We start from the raw sequence: 21,878 nt of genomic DNA on the forward strand, positions 1-21,878 counted from the left end.
TGGAGTCTTTTCTACAGCAGAGTGGCCGAAACGGAACAAATGTGGCCTTACCAATGTTCTGAACAACTACATCTCAACTTCAGTACTCAGTGACCTGGCTGAAGGACTGCATGTCAAAAGCTGTCTTCACTATCCTGTGCAACTGTGACACCAGTTTCAGGGAACCATGTCCCTGATCTCCAAGATCCCTCTGTTCTTCAACACTATCTAGGACCATACCATTCATCTTTAAAGCCCTACCCTCATTTGTATTCTCAAAATGCAACAGCTCACACTCATCTGAATTAATCTCTACTTGTCATCCCTTGGCCTATTTACCCAGCTGATCAGGTTTCTCTGTAAATTCTAATAACCACCTTCATTGAAAGCAGCACCTCCTATCTTAGTGTCATTTACAAACTACCAACAGTGTCTGGTTACATTATCATCTAAAGTGGTGATATAGATGATAAAATACCAATGGGCCTATTTCCAAGCCCTGGGTAACACCACTGGGCCTCTAGTCCAATAAACAACAGACATCCCTCCCTGCAAAAACTCATTTCAGGGAGGTAGCATCATCAATTTGCGGGAGACTCCTGGGAGAGGTGGGATGTCTGCAATAGAGTAGCTCCTTAGCAGCCAGCTAGTTTAAATAACGTTAGCTATGCTAATGAACAAATGACACCTGTTAAACTCATCTCAACATGTCTTTTACAGTCTTAACCCACCACGGGCAATAGAAAAGTCACTGTTGCAAACAGTGCAGCGAGAAACACTGTCATTATTTTGACCCCTATTAGGCAGGGGTACACTTTAGTGTAGTCTGGGGTGACGTATGTTTTATATATTTTTTGGAACACTCTGCCATGACGCGCTCTTGCTCGCTCTCGCTTGCTTTCTCTCTCGCTCGCGCGCTCTCATACACTCGCTTGCCTTCGCTCTCACTCGCGCACTCTCTTGCTTTTCTCTCTCTCGCTTTCAAAAAAATTGATTTCCGTGATATTGTATATAATTTACAGGCATCAGGGAGCCACTATTAATATGCGGGAGACTCCCGGAAGTTCCGGGAGAAGTGGGATGTCTGAAACAACCACTGCCAAGTGACAGAACAGTTGGTGTAATTGGCAATTGCAGTCACCACAGTTACCAGAGTCCTACACACTGCTGACATCTGACATGATGGTGCGGAAGGCACAATGCAGGGGCCCTGCTCAAACTCATCATAATGACTAACAGTCTTTGGTATTGGGGCAGAGCATGCTCATTTGTAAATCTGTCCGGAATTTTACACTCCAGTATACTTAAAAACTATTCAATGCAAATAATATATATATTTTAAAAATATGTAACAAGTAAATGATAAACATATGAAAGCTTTTGAAATAATCAGGACATTAAACTAAGCAAAAATAGTTTTAAAAAAAAATGACTACATCCAAATCCGCAGGCCCAAATCCCTCCGGGTGCTCTGGTTTCCTCCCACAATCCATTGTAAATTGTCCTATGATTAGGCTAGGGTTAAAAAGGTGGGTTGCTGTGCAGTGTGGCTTGTTGGGCCAGAGAAGCCTATTCCATGCTGTATCTCTAAATTAAATAAAATAACTGGCTGCACTTCACGCTTCCCTTTAGAACCATTGGCCACAGTCAGCTCACTTTGTCTCCAGGTATCTTGCTTGTATGACTTGGTTTATGCTATTAAATGTTTTCAAAAATCTTTTCTGTGTAGTTGTCCGGCTGAGTATTATCTGAACCTCTAGATAGCATTGTTGTTCAATGATTCATTGAAATACACTTTAAATCGAAACACATGAGATTTTCTTTTCATCCACAGCTAACACATAAGGGAACTACAAATCTAACTTTATTGTATTTTATAAAGTTAGCAGTTAACTGTTCCAAAGAATTTGGCCATACTGAACACTGGATGTAAGCATTTTATGTGACATAAATCAGATGGTAGTGTACTAGTATCAGCACTGGACTTGGAGTGAGTGGTTCCGAGTTTGAATCCGGCCAGCACCTTGCATGCTTTCCATACGTACTGAGTTGAGTGTCGAGCTAGCAACTCAGCCTTGTAAAAAAAAAGTCAAATCTTATGGAAATGACAAAAATGCCATCCGATGTGCCACAAGGAACAACATATCATTTATATGCTTAGATTTACATAATAAATCATGTATAGTGATTTATTAATTAACCAAAATATTATATACTAAGTATTAAGTAAATCATTCATAAAATTTTGTTGTTTTAAATAATGAAGCATTCAAAATGCTTTTTGAGAGCAAAGATTACCTGCCATTTTCTGACAATTGAAATATTTGCTACCTAAAATAAAAGTTCATTAGTTTTTTTTTGCAACATTTTGATATTAGTAATGTCCTTTCCCTATTGTATTTTTCAAATTGGATGACGTCGACAACGTGTGCAGTTCACTTTGCATGCTTAATGACAGAAATTGGATCAAAAGAGATTTACATCACAGTGTTTATGCTGATTGCTGCATGAATTAAAATGCTTTCCTTTGGAATATAAAATATTTAAAACCGCTTGTGGTTTTTATTTAAAGAAAATTGGTACTCTCATGCCACTGTAAATAGAGGTGTTTCTGCTAACTGACTGCTAACTCAAATAAAATGTGGAAAAGGTTGCGTGAATTCTGGATTTCTATACGGTCTCATTAATTTCCCTTGCCTTTTTCAGGACATCATAACTACTTCAAGGATGTTGAGATGATGCTTGGTTTTCCACCTCCAAAGTTCTTCCAAATTTGCTGGCGTTTTGTTTCTCCCAGCATTATCTTTGTAAGTACCCATTAGATGCACAAGTAAAATTGTTTTAAAAATGAGTAAGAAGCAGTTGTCACATTTCCCTACAATTCTCTTGAATGCATTGAGTTAGAACTCTATCATTTCATATCCAGTAACTGGATTCAAGTTCCAAAGACGTGGGGGTTAGATTTATTTTTTACTTTGAAAGCTATGATAGTGTAGGAAAAATGAAATTCACATGCTGAACTGAACACCAATGTGTTCGACTCTTCACATTACAAATTTTGAAGTATTAACTGTAACATGAAGATAATTTCACAGAAGGATATAAGGGAAGTAGGCCACTCTGGAGGTACTCAACTGGTTAGACAACATCTGCTCTGAGAAAAAGAGTTAAAGCTTTGGATCAACAACTTTTTTATGAGGACAGAAGAATGGCTGCTTAATGAGTTTTGCATGTCAATGTGATGCTACAGGGGAAGGACTTTAATCTTAAATGGCTACTGCTTGAGACATATGGTTGAAGCATCATGAACTGGGAACATCCACCTTGTACCTCACGTGCATAAGTACTGAGCTTTATGAATGCTTGTTCATGTCGTTGGTACAAGAATGGAAAACATTCCTTAACAGGTACAAAATCATTAGGATACAAAGGTGGAGTGGGAATATGGATGGGGGAGGGGCTTGGAACTGATCTATAGCCTAATTTATACATTCTCTCAATTATGTAACTATTCATTTGGTTTGCTGAGGGCCAATTATATATTAATTAAAGGGGATTAATAGGATAATACTAGTTTTGTTCACCCAAATATTAACATTTCTTTGTCTTCCTCTGTTTACATGTTGCATTACCATGCACCATTCCCCAGGCCAGGAAGAGAGTGGCTGCGCTGCTTCCAGGCCTCTGCCAGGGCCATTTTAAACTGGCCTTTTCGAGGGAGCAGGAATGGTCCAGGGTGACTCACCTTCTTTTCTCTATTTCTGCAAACTCTTGTTGATCACTTCCCTTCAAACACTGTGAGCACCAGGAATCCATCAGAGGAGACAGTTATATTTGGAGGCTAATTCCCACCACAGTAGAGGAATAATAGTGTGCTGTATTACCATATCCAAGGTGGTTCTAACCTTTGGACTGGCCACTTCATGCCAATAGTAAATTCAGTGTGCAAATAAAAGCTTGAATTCTTTTTAAAAGATTTGCATTTATAAAGCACCTTTCTCATCCCATGTAGAAAGTCCTAACCCATTTTACAGCAAACAAACTATTTCTAAAGTATAGTCGTTGTTTTTGTATTGTTGTTTTTGTTTTTGATGGCAGCCAGTCTACAGAGATAGCCCACACAAGAAAAATATTTGTTAATAAACAGGAACTCCCCCTTTTTCAGCACCCACCGGTACAGGCCTGGGCCTTGGGATGAATTGTTTCTAAACATATCCTTTTGTGTGGAGAACATGATAAAGGATTTTCCAATAACCTTCTAAGAACAATGGCTAATAATCAGCAGACTGACATAAGAAACGAAAGACAGAAGATTGTTATTGAGAGGAATGACTTAAATAAATAAGAAAAATTCTAATCATGAGAGAATTGATGCTTTATTGCAAATTCCATTGATTTGTAATGTAAATTTAGCTTTATAATCAATCGTATTTTTATTTGTTCCCTCTAGTTCATACTGGTGTTCACTGTGATCCAGTATAAGCCCATCACTTACAATAACTACATCTACCCAACATGGGCTATCACTCTCGGTTTCCTGATGGCACTCTCCTCAGTAATCTGTATTCCAATTTATGCTTTTTGGAAGATTTGCAGTACTGATGGTTCCACATTTTGGGAGGTAAGTGAACTAGGTAGAAACCTGGTTTAAGTGTAGGTGACTTGGCATGAAACATTCTTTGTACATTGAGAAATCTCAGTGAGCAGCACGGTGACTGTCAAAAGATTAGGAGAAGAAAATAAAAAGAAATCTTCTTCAACAATGCCGAGGAACCAACGAAGACTTGTTTCTACTCTGGTTTTGTAGTTTCTAAGATGGCTTCTTGGGTTAATGTGAGAACCCAAGAAGCAATTTTCCAACAAGGATGTGGGTAGTCTATAAGGAAGTATGCTTCCACAGGGCTTCCATGTGCTGCCAATATTTTTAATGTACTTTCAGTGGTCATGAGTTTGAGGTTCCTGGGAGTCAGTGGGAGTATTGCACTTCCTTAAAGAGACTTTGAGTATATCTTTAATCTTTTCTTCTGCCCACCTGATAATCTTTTCTTGGTCAGAGCTTAGAATAGGGCTCAGTGATAACAGACATGGCTTCTAAAAGACAGGCAGATTGTCAGAGAAACAAAAGAATCAGAACCTTAACTCCAATTCAAGATTTAAGTGCAGACAAGTCTGTAAAGGTAGGAGCAATACCTCCAGCATTATTATTCTCAACACCCCACAAGGCTGCATCCTTAGCTGCATACTCTACTCCCTGTACACTCAAGACACCTTGACCAGATTTTGCTCTAACGTTATCTGCAACTTTGCAGATGATATCACCGTAGTGCACCAAATGTCAAGTAACAATGAATCACAGTACAGGAGGGAGATAGAGAGTTTAGTAACATAATGTCATGACAACAATATTTCCCTCAATGTCAGCAAAGGGAAAGAGCTTGGTCACTGACTTCAGAAGGGGGTCGGGGCACATTCTCCTGTTTACATCATTGGTGCGGAAGTCAAGATGGTTGAGAGCTTCAAGTTCTTAGAAGTGAACATCACTGTTACCCTGTCCTGGTCCAACCACTTATGTGCCACAGCCAAGAACGCCTCACTAACACCTCTACTTCCTCAGGAGGCTAAAAATATTTGGCATGATGCCATTTACCCATAAGATCTGGAGCAGAACAAGGCTGTTCAGCCCATCGAGTCTGCTCCACCATTCCATCATGGCTGATCCCGGAACCCATTCAGGACACTTTGATGCCCTGACCAATCAATAAATCAACTTCCATCCTAAATATATCCACTGACCTGGCCTCCACCACAGTCTGTGACAGAACATTCCACAGATACACTACTCTCTGACTAAAAAAAAAATTCCTCCATACCTCTGTCCTCAAAGGTCACCCCTCAATTTTGAGGCTGTGCTCTCTGGTTCTGGATACCCACACCATTGGAAACATCCTCTCCACATCCGCCCTTTCTAGTCCTTTCAACATTCAGTAGGTTTCAATTAGATTCCCCCCATGTCCTTCTAGATTCCAAGTGAGTACAGGCCCAAAGCTGCCAAATGCTCCTCATATGTTAACCCCTTCATTCCCAGAATCCTCCTCGTGAACCTCCTCTGGACTCTCTCCAATGACAACACATCCTTTCTGAAATATGGGGCCCAAAACTGTTGACAATATTCCAAGTGACAATACTAGTGTCTTATAAAGGCTCAGCATTATCACCTTGCTTTTATATTCTACTCCCCTTGAAATAAATGCCAACATTGCATTTGCCTTCTTTACCAGACACTCAACCTGTAAATTAACCTTCTGGGAGTCTTGCACGAAGACTCCTAAGTCCCTCTGCACTTCTGATGTTTGTACCTTCTCCCCATTTAGATAATAGTCTGCACTATTGTTCCTATTACCAAAATGCATTATCATACATTTCCCAACACTATATTCCATTTTTTGCCCACTCCTCGAATTTGTCTAAGTCCTGTTGCAATTGCATTGCTTTCTCAGTGCTACCCACCCCACCACCTATCTTCGTATCATCCACGAACTTTGCCCCAAAGCCATCAATTCACTGCCTCTCCCTTGTCCACCCTGTTTGCTAATTTCTCAAAGAACTCTTCACAGATTTGTCAGGCAAGATTTCTCTTTACAGAAACCATACTGACCTTGACTTATTTTATCAATAGTCTCCAAATACCCTGAAACCTCATTTTTAATAATAGACTCCAACACGTTCCCATCCACTGAGGGTAGGCTAACTGGCCTATAATTTCCTTTCCTCCCTTCTTAAAGAGTGGAGTGACATTTGCAATCTTCCAGTCTTCCAGGACTATGCCAGACTCAAGTGATTCTTGAAAGATCATGACCAATGCATCTGTTATCTCTTCAGCAACCTTCCTCAGGACCCTGAGATGTAGTCCATATGGGCCAGGTGATTTATCCAACTTAAGACCTTAGAGTTTGCCGTGCACTTATTCCTTTGTAATAGCATTGGCACTAACTCCTGCTCCCTGACACTCACAAACCTCTGGCACACTGTTAGTGTCTTCCACAGTGAAGACAGATGCAAAGTACCCATTAAGTTTATCTGCCATTTCTTTGCCTCCATTACTACCTCACCAGCATCATTTTCCAGTGGTCCAACATTAACTTTCACCTCTCTTTCTTCTCTATATAACTGAAAAAAAGTTTTGGTATCCTGCTTTATATTATTGGCTGGTGTGCCCTTATATTTCATCTTTTCCCTTCCTATAGCTTTTTTTAGTTGTCTTCTGTTGGATTTTAAAAGCTTCTCAATCACCCAACTTCCCATTCACTTTTCCTACCTTACGTGCTCTTTCTTTGACTTTAATGCAGTCTTTAATTTCCCTTGTCAGCCACGGTTGCCTACCTCTGCCATTTGAGAACAACTTCTTCTGTGGGACATATCTGTCCTGTGCCTTGTGAACTATTCCCAGAAACTACAGCCATCTCTACTGTGCCCGCATCCCCACGAGTATCCTCCTCCAATCCACCTGGGCAAACTCCTCTCTCATTCCTCTTTAATTCCCTTTATTCCATTGTGATGCTGATACATGTGACATATGCTTCTTCCTCTCAAATTGCAGTGTGAATTCAATCATATTGTGAACACTGTCTCCTAAGGGTTCCTTTACATTAAGCTCCCTAATAAGATCTGGGTTGTTTCATAACACCTAATCTAAGATAGCCTTTCCCCAAGTAGGCTCAAGCAAAAGCTGCACTAAAAAGCCGTCTCGTAGATGTTCAGCAAATTCCCTTCCTTGCAATCCAATACCAACTTGATTTTCCCAATCCCGTTGCATATTGAAGTTTCCCATTACAATTTTCCTATTCCCCTTATGACATGCCTTTTCTAGCTCCCCTTACAATCTCAATCCCACACCTTTGCTATTATTTGGAGTCCTATATTTGATTTCCATAATGTTTTTTTAAAACCGTTGCAGTTTCTTAACTCCACCCACAAAGAGTCAACATTCTCTGACCCTATGTCACCTCTTTATAAAGGTGTAATTCCATCTCATACCAACACAACCACACCACTGCCTATGCCTTCCTGTCTGTCCTTTCGATACAAAGTACATCCTTTGATGTTGGGCTCACAGCTATGGCCTTCTTTCAGCCATGACTTAGTGATGCCCATAACGTCATACCGACCAATCTCTAATTGCGCCACAAGTTCGTCTGTCTGACTCCAAATGCTACGTGCATTTAAATACAGCACCCTCAGTCCTGCATTCTTCATCCCTTTGAATTTTGCCTCTGTGCTACAATTTATCTCTTTTCTCTGTCTGTATTTGTTAGCTTGTTCTTCCTTACATTCATGTTACACCCATCATGTACTTGTAAACCTGCTGGCTCATCTTCAGCTCCATCATACTGGTTCCCATCCCCCTGCCATATTAGTTTAAACCACTCTCTGTAGGTCTAGTAAACCTGCCCACAATTTTTATCGAGGCACTATAGAAAGCATACTATCTGGATGCGTTACAGCTTGGTATGGCAACTGCTCTGCCAGTGACCGCAAGCTACATGACTGTAGACACAGTACATCAGTGAAACCAGCCTCCTTTCCATGAATTCTGTCCACACTTCAGTTCAGTAACAAGCATAATCAAAGACCCCAAGCACGTCAGACATTCTCTCTTCTCCTCCCTCCCTCCAGGTAAAAGATACAAAAGCCTGAAAGCGTAGAGTTGTTATAAAACTATTGAATGTTTCTCTAGTAGGATAAGATGGACTCCTGACCTCACAGTCAACTTCATTGTGACCTTGCACCTTACTATCTACATTCACTGCACTTTCTCTGTAACTATGATCATTTATTCTGCATTCTGTTATTGTTTTAACCCTAACCCTACTTACCTCAATGTACTGTTGTAATGAATTGATCCGGTATGCACGACAAATTTTTCTATTGTATCTCAGTACGTGACAAAAATAGACCAATTTACCAATTGCTACAGAAGGCATTAGACTGAGAAATCTTGCCGCTTTCACTTTCATTGAAGAAATAATATCGCAAAGTGATCAAGAGTGATTTCCTGTAATATCTTTTATAATTCTAAGAGTGTGGCTTCATTTCCAAATGAAACCATATCAGTTTCTATAATCTTTTCTCGTAACTCAGTTTCCCATTTTGAAGATTAGGATTGAGGTCACCTCCATTATTTGAAAATTTACATTACTTTTCAACAAGCAAAGCTGACTAGAGTACATGAAGGTAAACTATATACAGAGAGGAAAGAAAAGCTATGTAATGAATCAAAAAGATATAAGAACAAAACAAAGCTACATTAGTGGATTTTTTTAACATATTACTATTTGTTACAGCTGAGAACTTAAAGTTGTAATATCACTCCAATTGAGAATAAGATAGGAAAATCAATTTATAGCAGGATCTAGATATTGAGAAATAATTTAAGGATTACTTAGAAACTGTGTGCAAGCCAATTTAGAAAGCTGATTATATAGTGATCAAAATTCCAAGGTTAGTCACAACTTGGCTACCAAGTCCAAATTCACAGGTCTCTTTCTTGTTTATTCAGCGCCTGAAAAATGCAAATAAACCAAGCAAAGACTGGGGACCTGCTTTATTGGAGCACCGTACTGATCGATATTCCACACTGGGCAGCCCATCCTATGATTTCAGCCTTGAAATTCAACAGTTGAATCCGGATAAGGAGCGAGAAAAGGAGCAGCTACCAACAGAAAATATAGAGCATAACCTCAACTTGCAGGGCAGCAATGGTTCTGCCAGAACACAGAACCTTAACGTGTAGTCAAAATCATTTTTAAATCAAAGAAGATAATTAATTTGTGGTGGAGGGGGGATGGCAGTTGGGTCAGGAAATAAAAGCCTTCACCTTATAGTGAAAGGATCTGCTCCTATAATTTCCTGTACGATCTATGGATTTTGGCAAGTAGTCAACACAATTTAATTGATTGTTCTTCCTTCAGGTATCAACATTTTTTCTTTTCATTCATTTTTAAAATTATCAATATAGCTACATAATTTAATATTTAACCTTTTATTCAAGAAATCAATTATTTTTGTTGTCATTTTGCAGAATTCTATACTACTTGTGGAAATTACTTGTACCTTTACGCAACTGAGATGTGACGTTCCCAGTTGCAAAGATTTATTTGATTCTGATTTTCATTAGGCATCTGTTTGTGTCTGCCTACTCCACACAAGAGCGCTGCTTCTTTCCAACAACATGAATATATTACACATGTAGAATACTGAAAAGGTAGAAGGAGACTTTGTGAAGGGACTGATTAATGCCACTTCAATATGAAGTGTGTGACATCACACATTTCCAAGTAACCACTTGTTCACCACACACCAAACTAAGGGATGTCCTCCTCCTTCAAAGAACAGGGTTTCCCTTCCTCCACCATTGATGCTGGCTTCAACCGCATCTCCTCCATTTCCGGAACATCTGCACTCATCTGTCTTCCTGCCGTCTTAACAGTGATAGTGTTCCTTTTGACCTTACCACGAGCTTCCACATCCAACACATCATTCGCTGCAACTTCCGCCATCTCCAAAGGGATCCTAACACCAAACATATTTTACCCCCTCCCCCACTGATTTCCACATGGATCGCTCCCGCTGTGATTCCCTTGTCCATTTGCCCTTCCTTACTAATCTCCCTCCCAGCACTTATCCCTGCAAGCAGCCAAAGTGCTACCCCTGCCCATTCACCTCCCCCCTCACCTCCATTCAGGACCCCAAACAGTCCTTCCAGGTGAGGCAACACTTCACCTGCGAATCTGCTGGGGTTGCCTATTATGTCCAGTGCTCCCAATGCAGCTTTCTCTACATTGGTGAGATTTGTTGTGAATTGGGGGATCACTTTTTTGAGCACCTCTATTCCAACCACCAAATACGGAACTTCTTGTTGGCCAAATATATTAATTCCAATTCTCATTCCCGTTCTGACATGTTGGTCCAAGGCCTCCTCTTGTACCACAGTTAGGTCACCCTCAGGGTGAAAGAGCAATACCATATATTCATCTGGGTAGCCTCCAACCAGATGGCACGAATATAGAATTCTCCTTAAGGTAAAAAAAAATATTTTTCTCCCCCTCCCCTCTTATTCTATTCCCCACTCTGGCCTCTTACCTCTCCTCACCTGCCTTTAATCTCCCCTTATGTCCTTTCCTCTTTCCCTTTCTCCCATGGTCCACTCTTCTCTCCTCGGGTTCCTTCCTCTCCAGTCCTTTACCTTTCCCACCCACATAGCTTCACCTATCACCTTCTAGCGTTTCTCCTTCCCCTCCCTCCCACCCACCCACCCACCCTTTTATTCTGGCATCTTGTCCTTTCCTTACCAGTCCTGAAGAAAGATCTTGGCCCGAAACATCATTGTTTATTCATTTCCGTAGATGCTGCCTGACCTGCTGAGTTCCTCCAGCATTGTGTGTGTTGCAAGGGATACAGGTTTCTTGATTCCTTAATATACTAGGTTTGTTCATCTTTTTTCTTAATGCAACACAGATTTTTTTTATGTATATTACAAAATTCAAAGCTGTCCCGTTATTAAGATATTTCTGATAAACTTATGCAGAACACAAACAAAAGATATATCACACATGTTTGAATCATTTATGCAAAAGCTGTACACCACTTGCATAAGTTTTGCTACAGCTACTGGAGACACCAGTTCCTGGTATTTTCAGTTTGTAGAACATGGCCTCACTGTCAGGTAAAAAGCCTCTGTCACCAGTAATATGATGCTTTCATCACCATCATGATCTTTAATGCCAGTACTTCTTCACAAGAAGATCCATAGCAGTAAACCTATAACTATAACTAAACCAGCAATATAGAGTACATGACATATTATCAGACATGCATGTCCAGTATACATAGGAATATTTGATACTTTTACTCCTATGACTAGTACTTAATTTTTCCAAATTTTTCCTACTGATCATCTAACTTGTACTATTTCAGAGGAAGTTAAAAATTACAAAATGCCATCAGTACATCTAAAAGGCAGCAATTTGCTAATGAAAAGCAAAGAATCTGAAGCTGATAATGCATCTGGAGGATGTTTATATCTGAGGAACATACCATTTTATGTATTCAGTTAGCACTTTAGTACACTTCATTGGAAGAGCTTTTGGAGATGTTTTAATGGTACTAGTATCAACTAAGTAATAGGTTTTCTTTGATTAAAAATCTATTTTGTAAAATTATCAAGTAGGATGTTAGAAGTAATAGTGCAAAGAAATACTGCAACAGAGGCCTAATATGTAGTTGAGTGTGATTCTGAAATAGAGACTTTTACAGTTTTTAAAGCCAATTACCTTAAGATGACAACTAGCAGTTTTCAAGATCTCTTGTGTTTGGGTTTTAGCAGCGCTAGAATGGGGGAGCTGGGAAAATTTGAACTTTTGGTTGCATAATCTTTTATTTTACCCATGCCCTGCAAAAGAAGAAATATACCATTTCAACAAAACAGGCATGAATTTTTACAGCTACCTATCTATCAGGCAGTCACAATACAATTCCTTGAATAGCCAAGACTTACTAAGATACCCAATTTATAATTGGGTATCTGCCATTCCTATCCAAAAATACGATGGGATTGTTCACATAATCCAATTGTCATTTTCCTGAATAAATTAACATTAAATGTGGTATGCACATGAGCCCTTATTTCACCAAAAATTGTATGATTTAACCTTTAGAAGAACTCCTGACTGCCATTCCAAAACATGCCAAAAGATTTTTTAATGATACAGACATCCAAACATTGTAACAGTTCATCCTGCCAATTAGTACTACACAGGAAATGATGGTTTAACTAAAGCAGCAAGTTGCCATGTAAATTTGCCTTACATTGATCATACTTCATCTCAAATTATATAGTTGAAAATAGTTCGTACTACCTAATGTAGATGAATCATGGATGTCATGGACTCATTGCCATCTCCACAATGGTCTTGGGTTAAAGGCAGAGCCTATACACAATAACCTAAAACTAAAATTGGGAAGGTATTCACACCCATGCAGGACTCTTTGTTAGGAGAGGTAGAACAGTACAAACAGATGCTTTAAATATTTGTTCTTTTGGATTATTTTTAAAGATCAAAACCAACCCGCTTTCTCCACTCCCACCACTGCCAAAACAAACTTGTAATGAAATCAGTCACCTCACTTTATTGGTCAGTCTTTGAAATCCATGTACAGATACATTCATGTGTCAAATTATGTAAAGTACTTGAATTGTACAGTGTACATTCCAGTCCTAAATTTACAAATGCAGAAAGGGTTTATGCCAAAAGATTTTGTGCTTAAATCCAAATTTTGATTAGATTGGAATTTCCATTTAATGGAAATACATGAAATGTTCCATTAAGGTTCAAGTTCTGAAACAAAATTATGTTTATATCAGAATACTTGCATGATGGGAATGGTCATAATGGGATTTTGTGCCTGGCTGCAAAACAAATTTATGTAGATTCCATTGCATTTGCTTGAAAATGTTAAACTTTGATTCCATGAATGCAGTATGACAAAGTAGACATTGCCAATTAGAAGCTATAAATTAAATTCTCTCTTTCTCCCCTTGTTCTCCTTACTAACCCTTTCCCTGCCTCATTCTATGCTAATATCATTCTGACCATTTCAATATTTTCTTTATTCATATCTCTATGGGGTTTAGTTCTGGATGGGTAATTGAATGTCTATCTTTACTGCACTGTGGTTGAGGCAAATAGTAGAACTCTAGCCTTAGAGCCAGAAGGTTAGAGGTTTAAACCCAATTGCTTTAACAAGAATAAAACTTAATACTTTATTTTAATATTCAGAGAGTACCATCTTTAAAAAGAGGTGTTAAACAGGGACCAGTCTTCCCTTCCAGGACGACATAGAAGATCCCATAGCGCTGTTTCAAAGAACAATGGTGCTGCCTCCAACTTCAATGGCTGTTAAGCACTTTAATAACCAACATTTCAACTTAAGCCCTCTGTTAGATGCTCAGAGTGAATAATTAGTTTCTTATCCTTATGACACATACTTCACCCCTTCAGACTGCACAAGTTACTTTCTTAACATAATGGGAAATAGTTTACAAATTACAACCAAAAAATACAGTAAATACACATTTTATTATGCTGAACTATATTATGTCCCTTAATTCATATTGATAAAGCAATAGGCTGCACTTTGTTGACTTTTATTAGCAGACATAGGAAAGAGTATTTTTTCACATGGTTTAGTCAAATGAATGTCATGTTTCAGTCTAAGGAAGTCTGACCCAGATCATCTACATCTCTACAGCTTCCTGGCTTGATACTGTTGTAACATTGATATATTGGTATTAATATTCAGTGGCAGACTTTATTTGAGCTTAAAAAAATCTTTTCCTCAATATGTCAGGTAGCAATGGCAAAATGTCTGTGATGATTAAGGTTAATTCAATGGAGCTTGACTGCTAATAATTTGATTCACCAAGGACATACGTAGTCACTAACAGGTTCAATTAATTTCGACACAGGTCATTTAAAAGTCTGCCTCACTTGTACTCAAGGATAGGTAATTGCCAGCCAATACAGTGCATAAAAACTTTCATAGTGCCAGGGCTTCCCTAGTCATAGATATCTCAGACTATTACATTTTCCAATCCCGGTTACTTCAATGCCAGCAATAAATCATTTAATTTAAAAATAAACATAATTTAAATGGTTTGCTGCTCGCTTCAAAATAATAATGTTTGCACAATTCAAGCTTGTAATTCCCAGTATTACATAGCGTTGGTAATATCTACAATATGCACATGCATTCATTTTCAGTCTCTCTCACGCACATGCACACACACACACACATGAGCACACATACTCACACTCTCTCTCTCTCTAGATGATGTTTACACTGTTGTAGACTTTGGACTGTACAAACGTAGAAAGCATCAATATTACATGACCCCATTAGTGGCACAGAGTATTGTAGATTAGGGGTGATTTTGCTCTTGAACATGACTGGATTTTACACTACACTGAAATGCTTAAATTGAGTGGGGGTGGAGCTGCTTGTTGTTGTGGGGTGGGGTGGGGTAGGGGTTAGATTTCATTCTTCACATTTTGTGAAGTTTCTCAAGCACACAACTTTTATATAGTGTAAACAGTGATCTGGATTGAGCCATGTTTCTGGTTCATTTTAGTGCTCTCTTTACTCTCTATTTAATCTGTTTTCTATCCATGTACTTGGTCTATCTCATTTTCACAATTGCCAAACCTCTCAACCTTTTGCCTATTTATAGCTGTAAATATGTAGATTTGTAATCTATCCTATATGCCATTGCCCAATTTGTTCACCTTTTCTGACTGGCAAGCTCTTGTATTCACTCAGTAAAGGTTTTTGGGGAAATCTTTGTAACCCACGCTTCCTTCCTACCTCTGACATTTATCAATATAAAATACTCATACTCTATTTAATGTATAATTTAAATTGAGCACCACCTTGCATTTCCTTTTAGCTGTGTGTGCTGAAAAATAAAGGAAGGGTTTACTTTCCAATGTGCCAATAGCTCAAAATGAGAAATGTAATTGTGTACACAGTTTTCTCTTGATAGTGTATATTGTTTCAAGTGACTGTAATCTGTAGTTCTATACTTATGGAAGTTTACCTGACTTTTTTTTTAGTGTTTAGAAGACAGAAATAAACAGTATATAAGAAGCTACTTATATAAATCTCTTTGAGTTTGGGGTCAGTTGCATATATCAGTCATTAACAAAAGCTGTAAATCACATTTCCAAATGGGATTGAGTTGTGTTTATACTATTTGTTCTTGTATTTAATATAATTAATAAAACTATAATTATAATAATAAAACTACTTATCAAAGGGAAGATGTCACCAAACTGAATATTTCATTAAATAAGTGATTTGTGCAGGTCAAACACCATTGCAACAAAACCTATTGCTGTAATTCAGCAATAAATACCTTCTCCATCTTGGATTCGGTTTCTGAATTTTAATGAAATTGACAACTCTTTTAAGAACGATATAGCTTAGTTCGCCAGTCCAAGACCACCACCACCCCCTTCTACTTCATGAGAAGTAGAATTTTCTCATTAACACCATATATTTAGATCAACAAGTGAATTACTTGATGTAAAATGTGCAAGAGTTTTCTTAGAGGCAATAACAATAATTAACAATAATTCTCTTAATCCCTTTTCAACAATTCAAACCGATATAAGCCATGTCCAGTTATTTTTCCCTGGAAAAGATGAAAATATCTATTATTCATTATTCTCACTTACTAACATAACTAATTCCCCTCGTGACAGATGCAACCAGGTAACTAACCTGAGAGCCCTCAGTCTGCGCCAGACTTCACAGTTCCCACATTATGATGCCTCCTAAATTAACGTTGTGTTTTAAAATAGGGCAACTCCGCTAGACAGAGTGCACATGATATTAAGACTTGAAGAGGCAAGCTTACAGTATATTCACTCCTAGTCCCATGCTACAGCTGTTTGCCACAGCAAAATTCATGTGTAGAAATTCTTTATCAGTTGCACTGAAACTGAACATCAGAAGTAGGGTAACAGGCAATATTGCTACAATTAGAGCACATTTAACATTCCCAAACAGAATGAATCTTTAGCCAAATGACGATCAGACTTGCTTCAGCTTATTGTGGATAGAAACTTAAATTATACATAGAATGTACAACAGGCTGAAAGATTTGTTTCCTATAAAGTGTGAGACAGTTGTCTAATTATAGTGAGGTTTAGTAGGGTTGGTTGAGGATGGTGGAAACCAATATAGAGCCAATCCCCATCAGATACCACCTGGTTGGTGAACCTGGTTACATGATGGATTGAAATATTATCTCTTCCACTCCAGACCTGGCTGGAAATAGCACCATCTACTGGTGACTGTGAAATACGTTAAGCTGCTCAACCCAATTCTTACGGCATCAATGAATTACGGGCAGGTGATGGAGATGACTATCACAACATTACATTTCATTCACTTATTGGCTTAAATTATTAAATAGTGTCCAGAAATATACTGAGACAGAAGAGACTGCAGATGCTCGAAAGAAACACGCAAGATGCTGGAAGAACACAGCAGGTCAGGAGGCATTTACGGAAGAAATAGTCAGTCACTGTTTCAAATTTGGACCCCTAATCTGAACTGTGTGGTTATCAGTCCAGATAAATGTTTCAACCTGAAACACATCCCTCGGTAGATGCTACCTAACCATCTGAGTTCTTCCAGGATCTTGTGCAATGCTGCAGAAATGCTATGTATACCGCCTAGTCAATTATTACAGCAGATTTGTTCACAAAACTTAATTGTTTTCAGTGCCTACAGAATATCAACATTTGCATTTCAAATTAATAATTGGCCTTAATTGGCATAAAAAGTGACCAAGTTAAATTTGTCTTTTCGATTTTGTTTTCCACACACTAATAGCTGCTTTAAGATGCCAATTCATTCAGCTTTCCATGACTGATTTTATGCAACAGGCCCCATGTTGGTGCTGAAGGGATAGTGTAACTGTAAGAGGATTCATTGCAAAACTGCATGTTAGCACAATTTTCATTACTTCAGACAAAACTGCTGTAAATTTTATTCATTTACAAACTGAAACCCAGCAAAGCTTTAAAATGGAACCTGTAGATTCCAGAATAAGTTTATTTTAGAATTGGTCAGAAATGTGAATTAAAAAATTAATTAACCTGCAGAATTTGGAATTTGTGTTTTTTTTTAACACTATGGGCTAATTTCTTTCTTTATTTTATTTAGTGATACAGCATGGAGTAGGCCCTTTGGGCCTTTCGAACCACATCATTCCAGCAACCCACGCCAAACCCGATCAACCCTAACCTAATCACAGGACAATTTACAATGATCAAATTAACCTACCCAGTACATCTTTGGACAGTGAAAGGAAACCAGAGCACGTGGGGAAAACCCATGCATTCCCTGGGGACGACAAAACACACAATACGCTGGAGAAACTCAGCAGGTCAGGCACCATCTATGGAAATGAATAAACAGTCAACGTTTCAGACCAAGACCCTTCATCAGGACTCGTCCCGAAATATCAACTGTTTATTCATTTCCATAGATGCTGCCTGACCTGCTGAGTTCCTCCAGTATTTTGTGTGTTTTGCCTTGGATATCCAGTATTTTCAGATTTGCTTGGGTAGATGGTGCTGGAATTGAACTCTGAACTCCAGAACACCCCAAGCTGTAATAGCGTCATAAGACCATAAGATATAGGAGCAGAATTAGGCCATTTGGCCCATCGAGTCTGCTCTGCCATTTCATCATGGCTGATCAAATGTTCCCCTCAGCCTCACTCTCTTACCTTCTCCCCGTATCCCTTCATGCCCTGACCAATCAAGAATCTATCACCCTTCGCCTTCAATATACATAAAGACATGGGCTCCACAGCTGCCTGTGGCAAAGAATTCCACAGCTTCACCACTCTCTGGCTAAAGAAATTCCTCCTCATCTCAGTATTAAAAGACACCCCTCGATCCTGAGGCTGTGTACTCTGGTCTTAAATTCTCCCGTCATCCTCTCCACATCTACTCTATCAAGGCCTTTCACCATTTAATAGGTTTCAGTGAGGTCACCCTCATTCTTCTGAAATGTAGTGAATACAGGACCAGAGAGCACAGCCATAGAGGGGCGTCCATTTAGAACTGAGATGAAGAGGAATTTCTTTAGAAGTGGGGTGGTGAACCTGTGGAATTTCTTGCCATGGATGGCTGTGGAGGCCAAGTCATGGAGTAAATTTAAAGTGGAGATTGATAGGTTCTTGATTAATCAGGGCATCAAAGATCACGGGGAGCAGGCAGGAGAATTAGTTTGGGAGTGATATGCTGGAATGTCAGAGAAGACTCGATGGGCTGAATGGCCTGGTTCTGCTCCTATAATTTATGGGCAAAATTCAAACAACTCTAAAAACTTAAAACATTTAAAATTACTTTTAAACATTTCTGAATCCCATTAAACACTCTTTAAATGATGGTCTAAATTACCATAACTGGTCCCCTTGCAGAAGGGTATGTTGTCTTATAAGATATTGAGAGGGGGAGATGATATTTAAAAGTGCCCTTTTAACAACAACCAGTCTAGCTCCATCTCCACCACTCCCAGGGTTATCCTGGCTAACAATCTTTTCATCTATTTACAATTTTAAAGAATACTGGTGCAAACATTTACTGAGCATTGCACAAACAAGAGAAAATCTGCAGATGCTGGAAATTCAAGCAACACACACAAAATGCTGGAGGAACTCAGCATGCCAGGCAGCATCTATGGACAAAAGTACTGCCAAAGGGTTTTGGCCCGAAACGTCGACTGTGTTGAGATCATCGACAAGGTTTACTGTTTATTTACTCAGTAATATACAGCAAACTTACAGTGCTTTGCTGTGGAAACTCAGTCAGACAGGAGGATGGTGAAAGGATGCCTTTGGCTATTTCTCTACAGAAGAGTCAATAGCCTGAGAGTATTTTTTTCAAGATAGCATTTTATCTAGTCAGAGGCTCCGTTGTGAATCTTTCGTCTTGCAGAAGAATGTTGCGGATTATCACTTCTGAGAAGAAGGTCAAGCAACTATCTTTACTAACTTCTCTGCTATTTCTTGGAAACAAGGCAAACTTTATCTCTCAGCATTTTTTGGGAAATGACTGATCCCTCTTGTGAATTTCCATTCCTGTAACATACTCTTGATAGATCTTAAAAACGCAAACACGAGGAAATCTGCAGATGCTGGAAATCCAAACAACACACACAAAAAATGCTGGTTTGGGTGTTCCACACAGCAGGTCTCTAACTGGCTAATCCTCTGGTCAGAACAGCTGAAGAAACTTACCTGTATCCTTTTTAAAAACTCTGATAATTCTTAAGAAGCCAGGCAAAATAATCACAATATGTTTTTTTATAAGGAAACACACAAACTCGGTTTATGATTTTTAGTCCCATAAATCATTCTTTCGTTTTGCTTCCTGCCCTTATTTTTCTCTCCAAGTCTCTGTCTTTCAACAAGTACAATATTTAGATCACCATTAACCAATAGAAATGAAAATGCAGCCTCAGCTCTTGGCTCCATCCCCCCCCCTCCTGTCTTCTCCTATCATTTCGGATCTCCCCCTCCCCTTCCCACTTTAAAATCTCTTACTATCTCTTCTTTCAGTTAGTCCTGACAAAGGGTCTTGGCCTGAAACATCGACTGTACCTCTTCCTATGGATGCTGCCTGGCCTGCAGCGTTCCACCAGCAGTTTGTGTGTGTTGCTTGAATTTCCAGCATCCGCAGATTTCCTCGTGTTTGCGTTGGTTATAGAGTCAATGCTGCCTTCAAAACATCTTAAATATCAGCTGGGAAGATAGAAGAACCAACGTCAGTGTGCTAAATGAGGCAAAAAACAAGCATTGAAGCCTATGTCATCAAGAACCAACTAAGATGGAGCGGTCACGTTGTTCGGATGAAAGAAGAACGTCTGCCAAAACAAATCTTCTACTCCCAGCTTAAAGAAGGCAAACGTAAAAGAGGCGGACAACAGAAGAGATTCAAAGACGTCTTAAAAGCCAACATGAAGAAATGTAACATCAACATCAACAATTGAGAAACCAATGCCAAGGACAGGAAACTCTGGCAAGCCATCATCCGAGAAAGAACAGCAACTTTCGAAGCCAACAGATGTGCAGAATTAGAAGAAAATGGAAAGAGAGGCAGCAACAACCAAAGCCCGATCTGCCATCTGGAACTACCTGTCCTGAATGCGGAAGAGATTTCAAAGCCAAGATTGGACTCATAAGCCACTTGAGAGCCCATAAGTAGATCAACAGAACGAAGACCATCACCTTCAACCTCGAGGGATAGCCACGACGACGAGAGTAATGAATTTGGCCATATTGACACTGCTTCTACCTTGCATTGTTAACAGCCTTATGCAAAGAACAAGTAAATACCCTTGGCATGTACACTGACTTTGAAAGTATGTGACAAGAATCATTGCACATCTGAAAAAATGATCATCTTTATTGAGGGAATCTATGAACTTAGCTTTGAACTACAATGGCATTGCAATTGTTAAGTCTCTCCACCATTAGTATTCCTAAATTGACCAGAAACTCAATTAGAGCAGCAAAAAATATTGTGTTTACAAGAGCAGGTCAAAGGCTGGATATTCTGTAGTAAATCATTCAGATCCTGATACTTATTGCTTTCTCACCTTCTGCAAGATACAAAATGCTGGAGGAATTCAGCGGGTCAGGCAGCATCTATGGAAAGTCGATGTTTTGTGCCAAGACCATTCTGTCCTGATGAAGGATTTCGACCGGAAATATAAAAGTCAGTATTCCTGTCTTTGTTCTTGTGATTGAATAAAAGACTGTAAGATAAAGGAATATAATCAGGCTATTTGGCCCATCCAGTTTGCTCTGCCATTTCATCATGGCTGATTCATTTTTCGTCTCAGCACCAATCACCTACATTCCCTCCACATCCCTGCATGCCCTGACCAATCAAGAATCTATTAACCTCTGCCTTAAATATATGTAAAGACTTGGCTTCCACAACTGTCTGTGGCAAAGAATTCCACAGATTCACCACTCTCTGGCTAAAGAAATTCCTCCTCATTTTTGTTCTAAAAGGATGCCCCTCTGTTCTGAGGCTGTGTCCTCTGGTCTTAGAATCTCCCACTATAGGAAACGTCCTCTCCACATCCACTCTATCAAGGCCTTTCACCATTCGATAGGTTTCAATGAGGTCACCCCTCATTCTTCTGAATTCCAGTAAATATAGGCCCAGAGCCATCAAACATTCTTCATATGACAACCTCCTCAATATTTTCAGACTCATTTCTCACATGCATAGAAACATACAGTGAAATGC

At 39.1% G+C, this 21,878-nt stretch overlaps 1 protein-coding gene across 6 annotated transcripts in view; it reads left to right on the plus strand.

Annotated features, from left to right (window-relative positions):
- slc6a9 (solute carrier family 6 member 9) overlaps window positions 1–14,841 on the plus strand; it is a 299,983-nt gene extending 285,142 nt beyond the window's left edge. For 5 of the 6 annotated variants that reach the window (XM_063064441.1, XM_063064445.1, XM_063064444.1 and 2 more), the window contains 4 exons: window positions 2,686–2,786; window positions 3,629–3,715; window positions 4,430–4,600; window positions 9,536–14,841. In XM_063064441.1, the coding sequence (XP_062920511.1) occupies window positions 2,686–2,786; window positions 3,629–3,715; window positions 4,430–4,600; window positions 9,536–9,769 (593 nt within the window). In that variant the 3' untranslated portion in view covers window positions 9,770–14,841. The remainder of the gene's footprint in view (window positions 1–2,685; window positions 2,787–3,628; window positions 3,716–4,429; window positions 4,601–9,535) is intronic. The other variant, XM_063064443.1, reaches the window with a different exon arrangement.
- The last annotated feature ends 7,037 nt before the right edge of the window (window positions 14,842–21,878 follow it).

This window comes from Mobula hypostoma, chromosome 12 (assembly GCF_963921235.1).
Source record: "Mobula hypostoma chromosome 12, sMobHyp1.1, whole genome shotgun sequence".
Classification (NCBI taxonomy): domain Eukaryota; kingdom Metazoa; phylum Chordata; class Chondrichthyes; order Myliobatiformes; family Myliobatidae; genus Mobula; species Mobula hypostoma.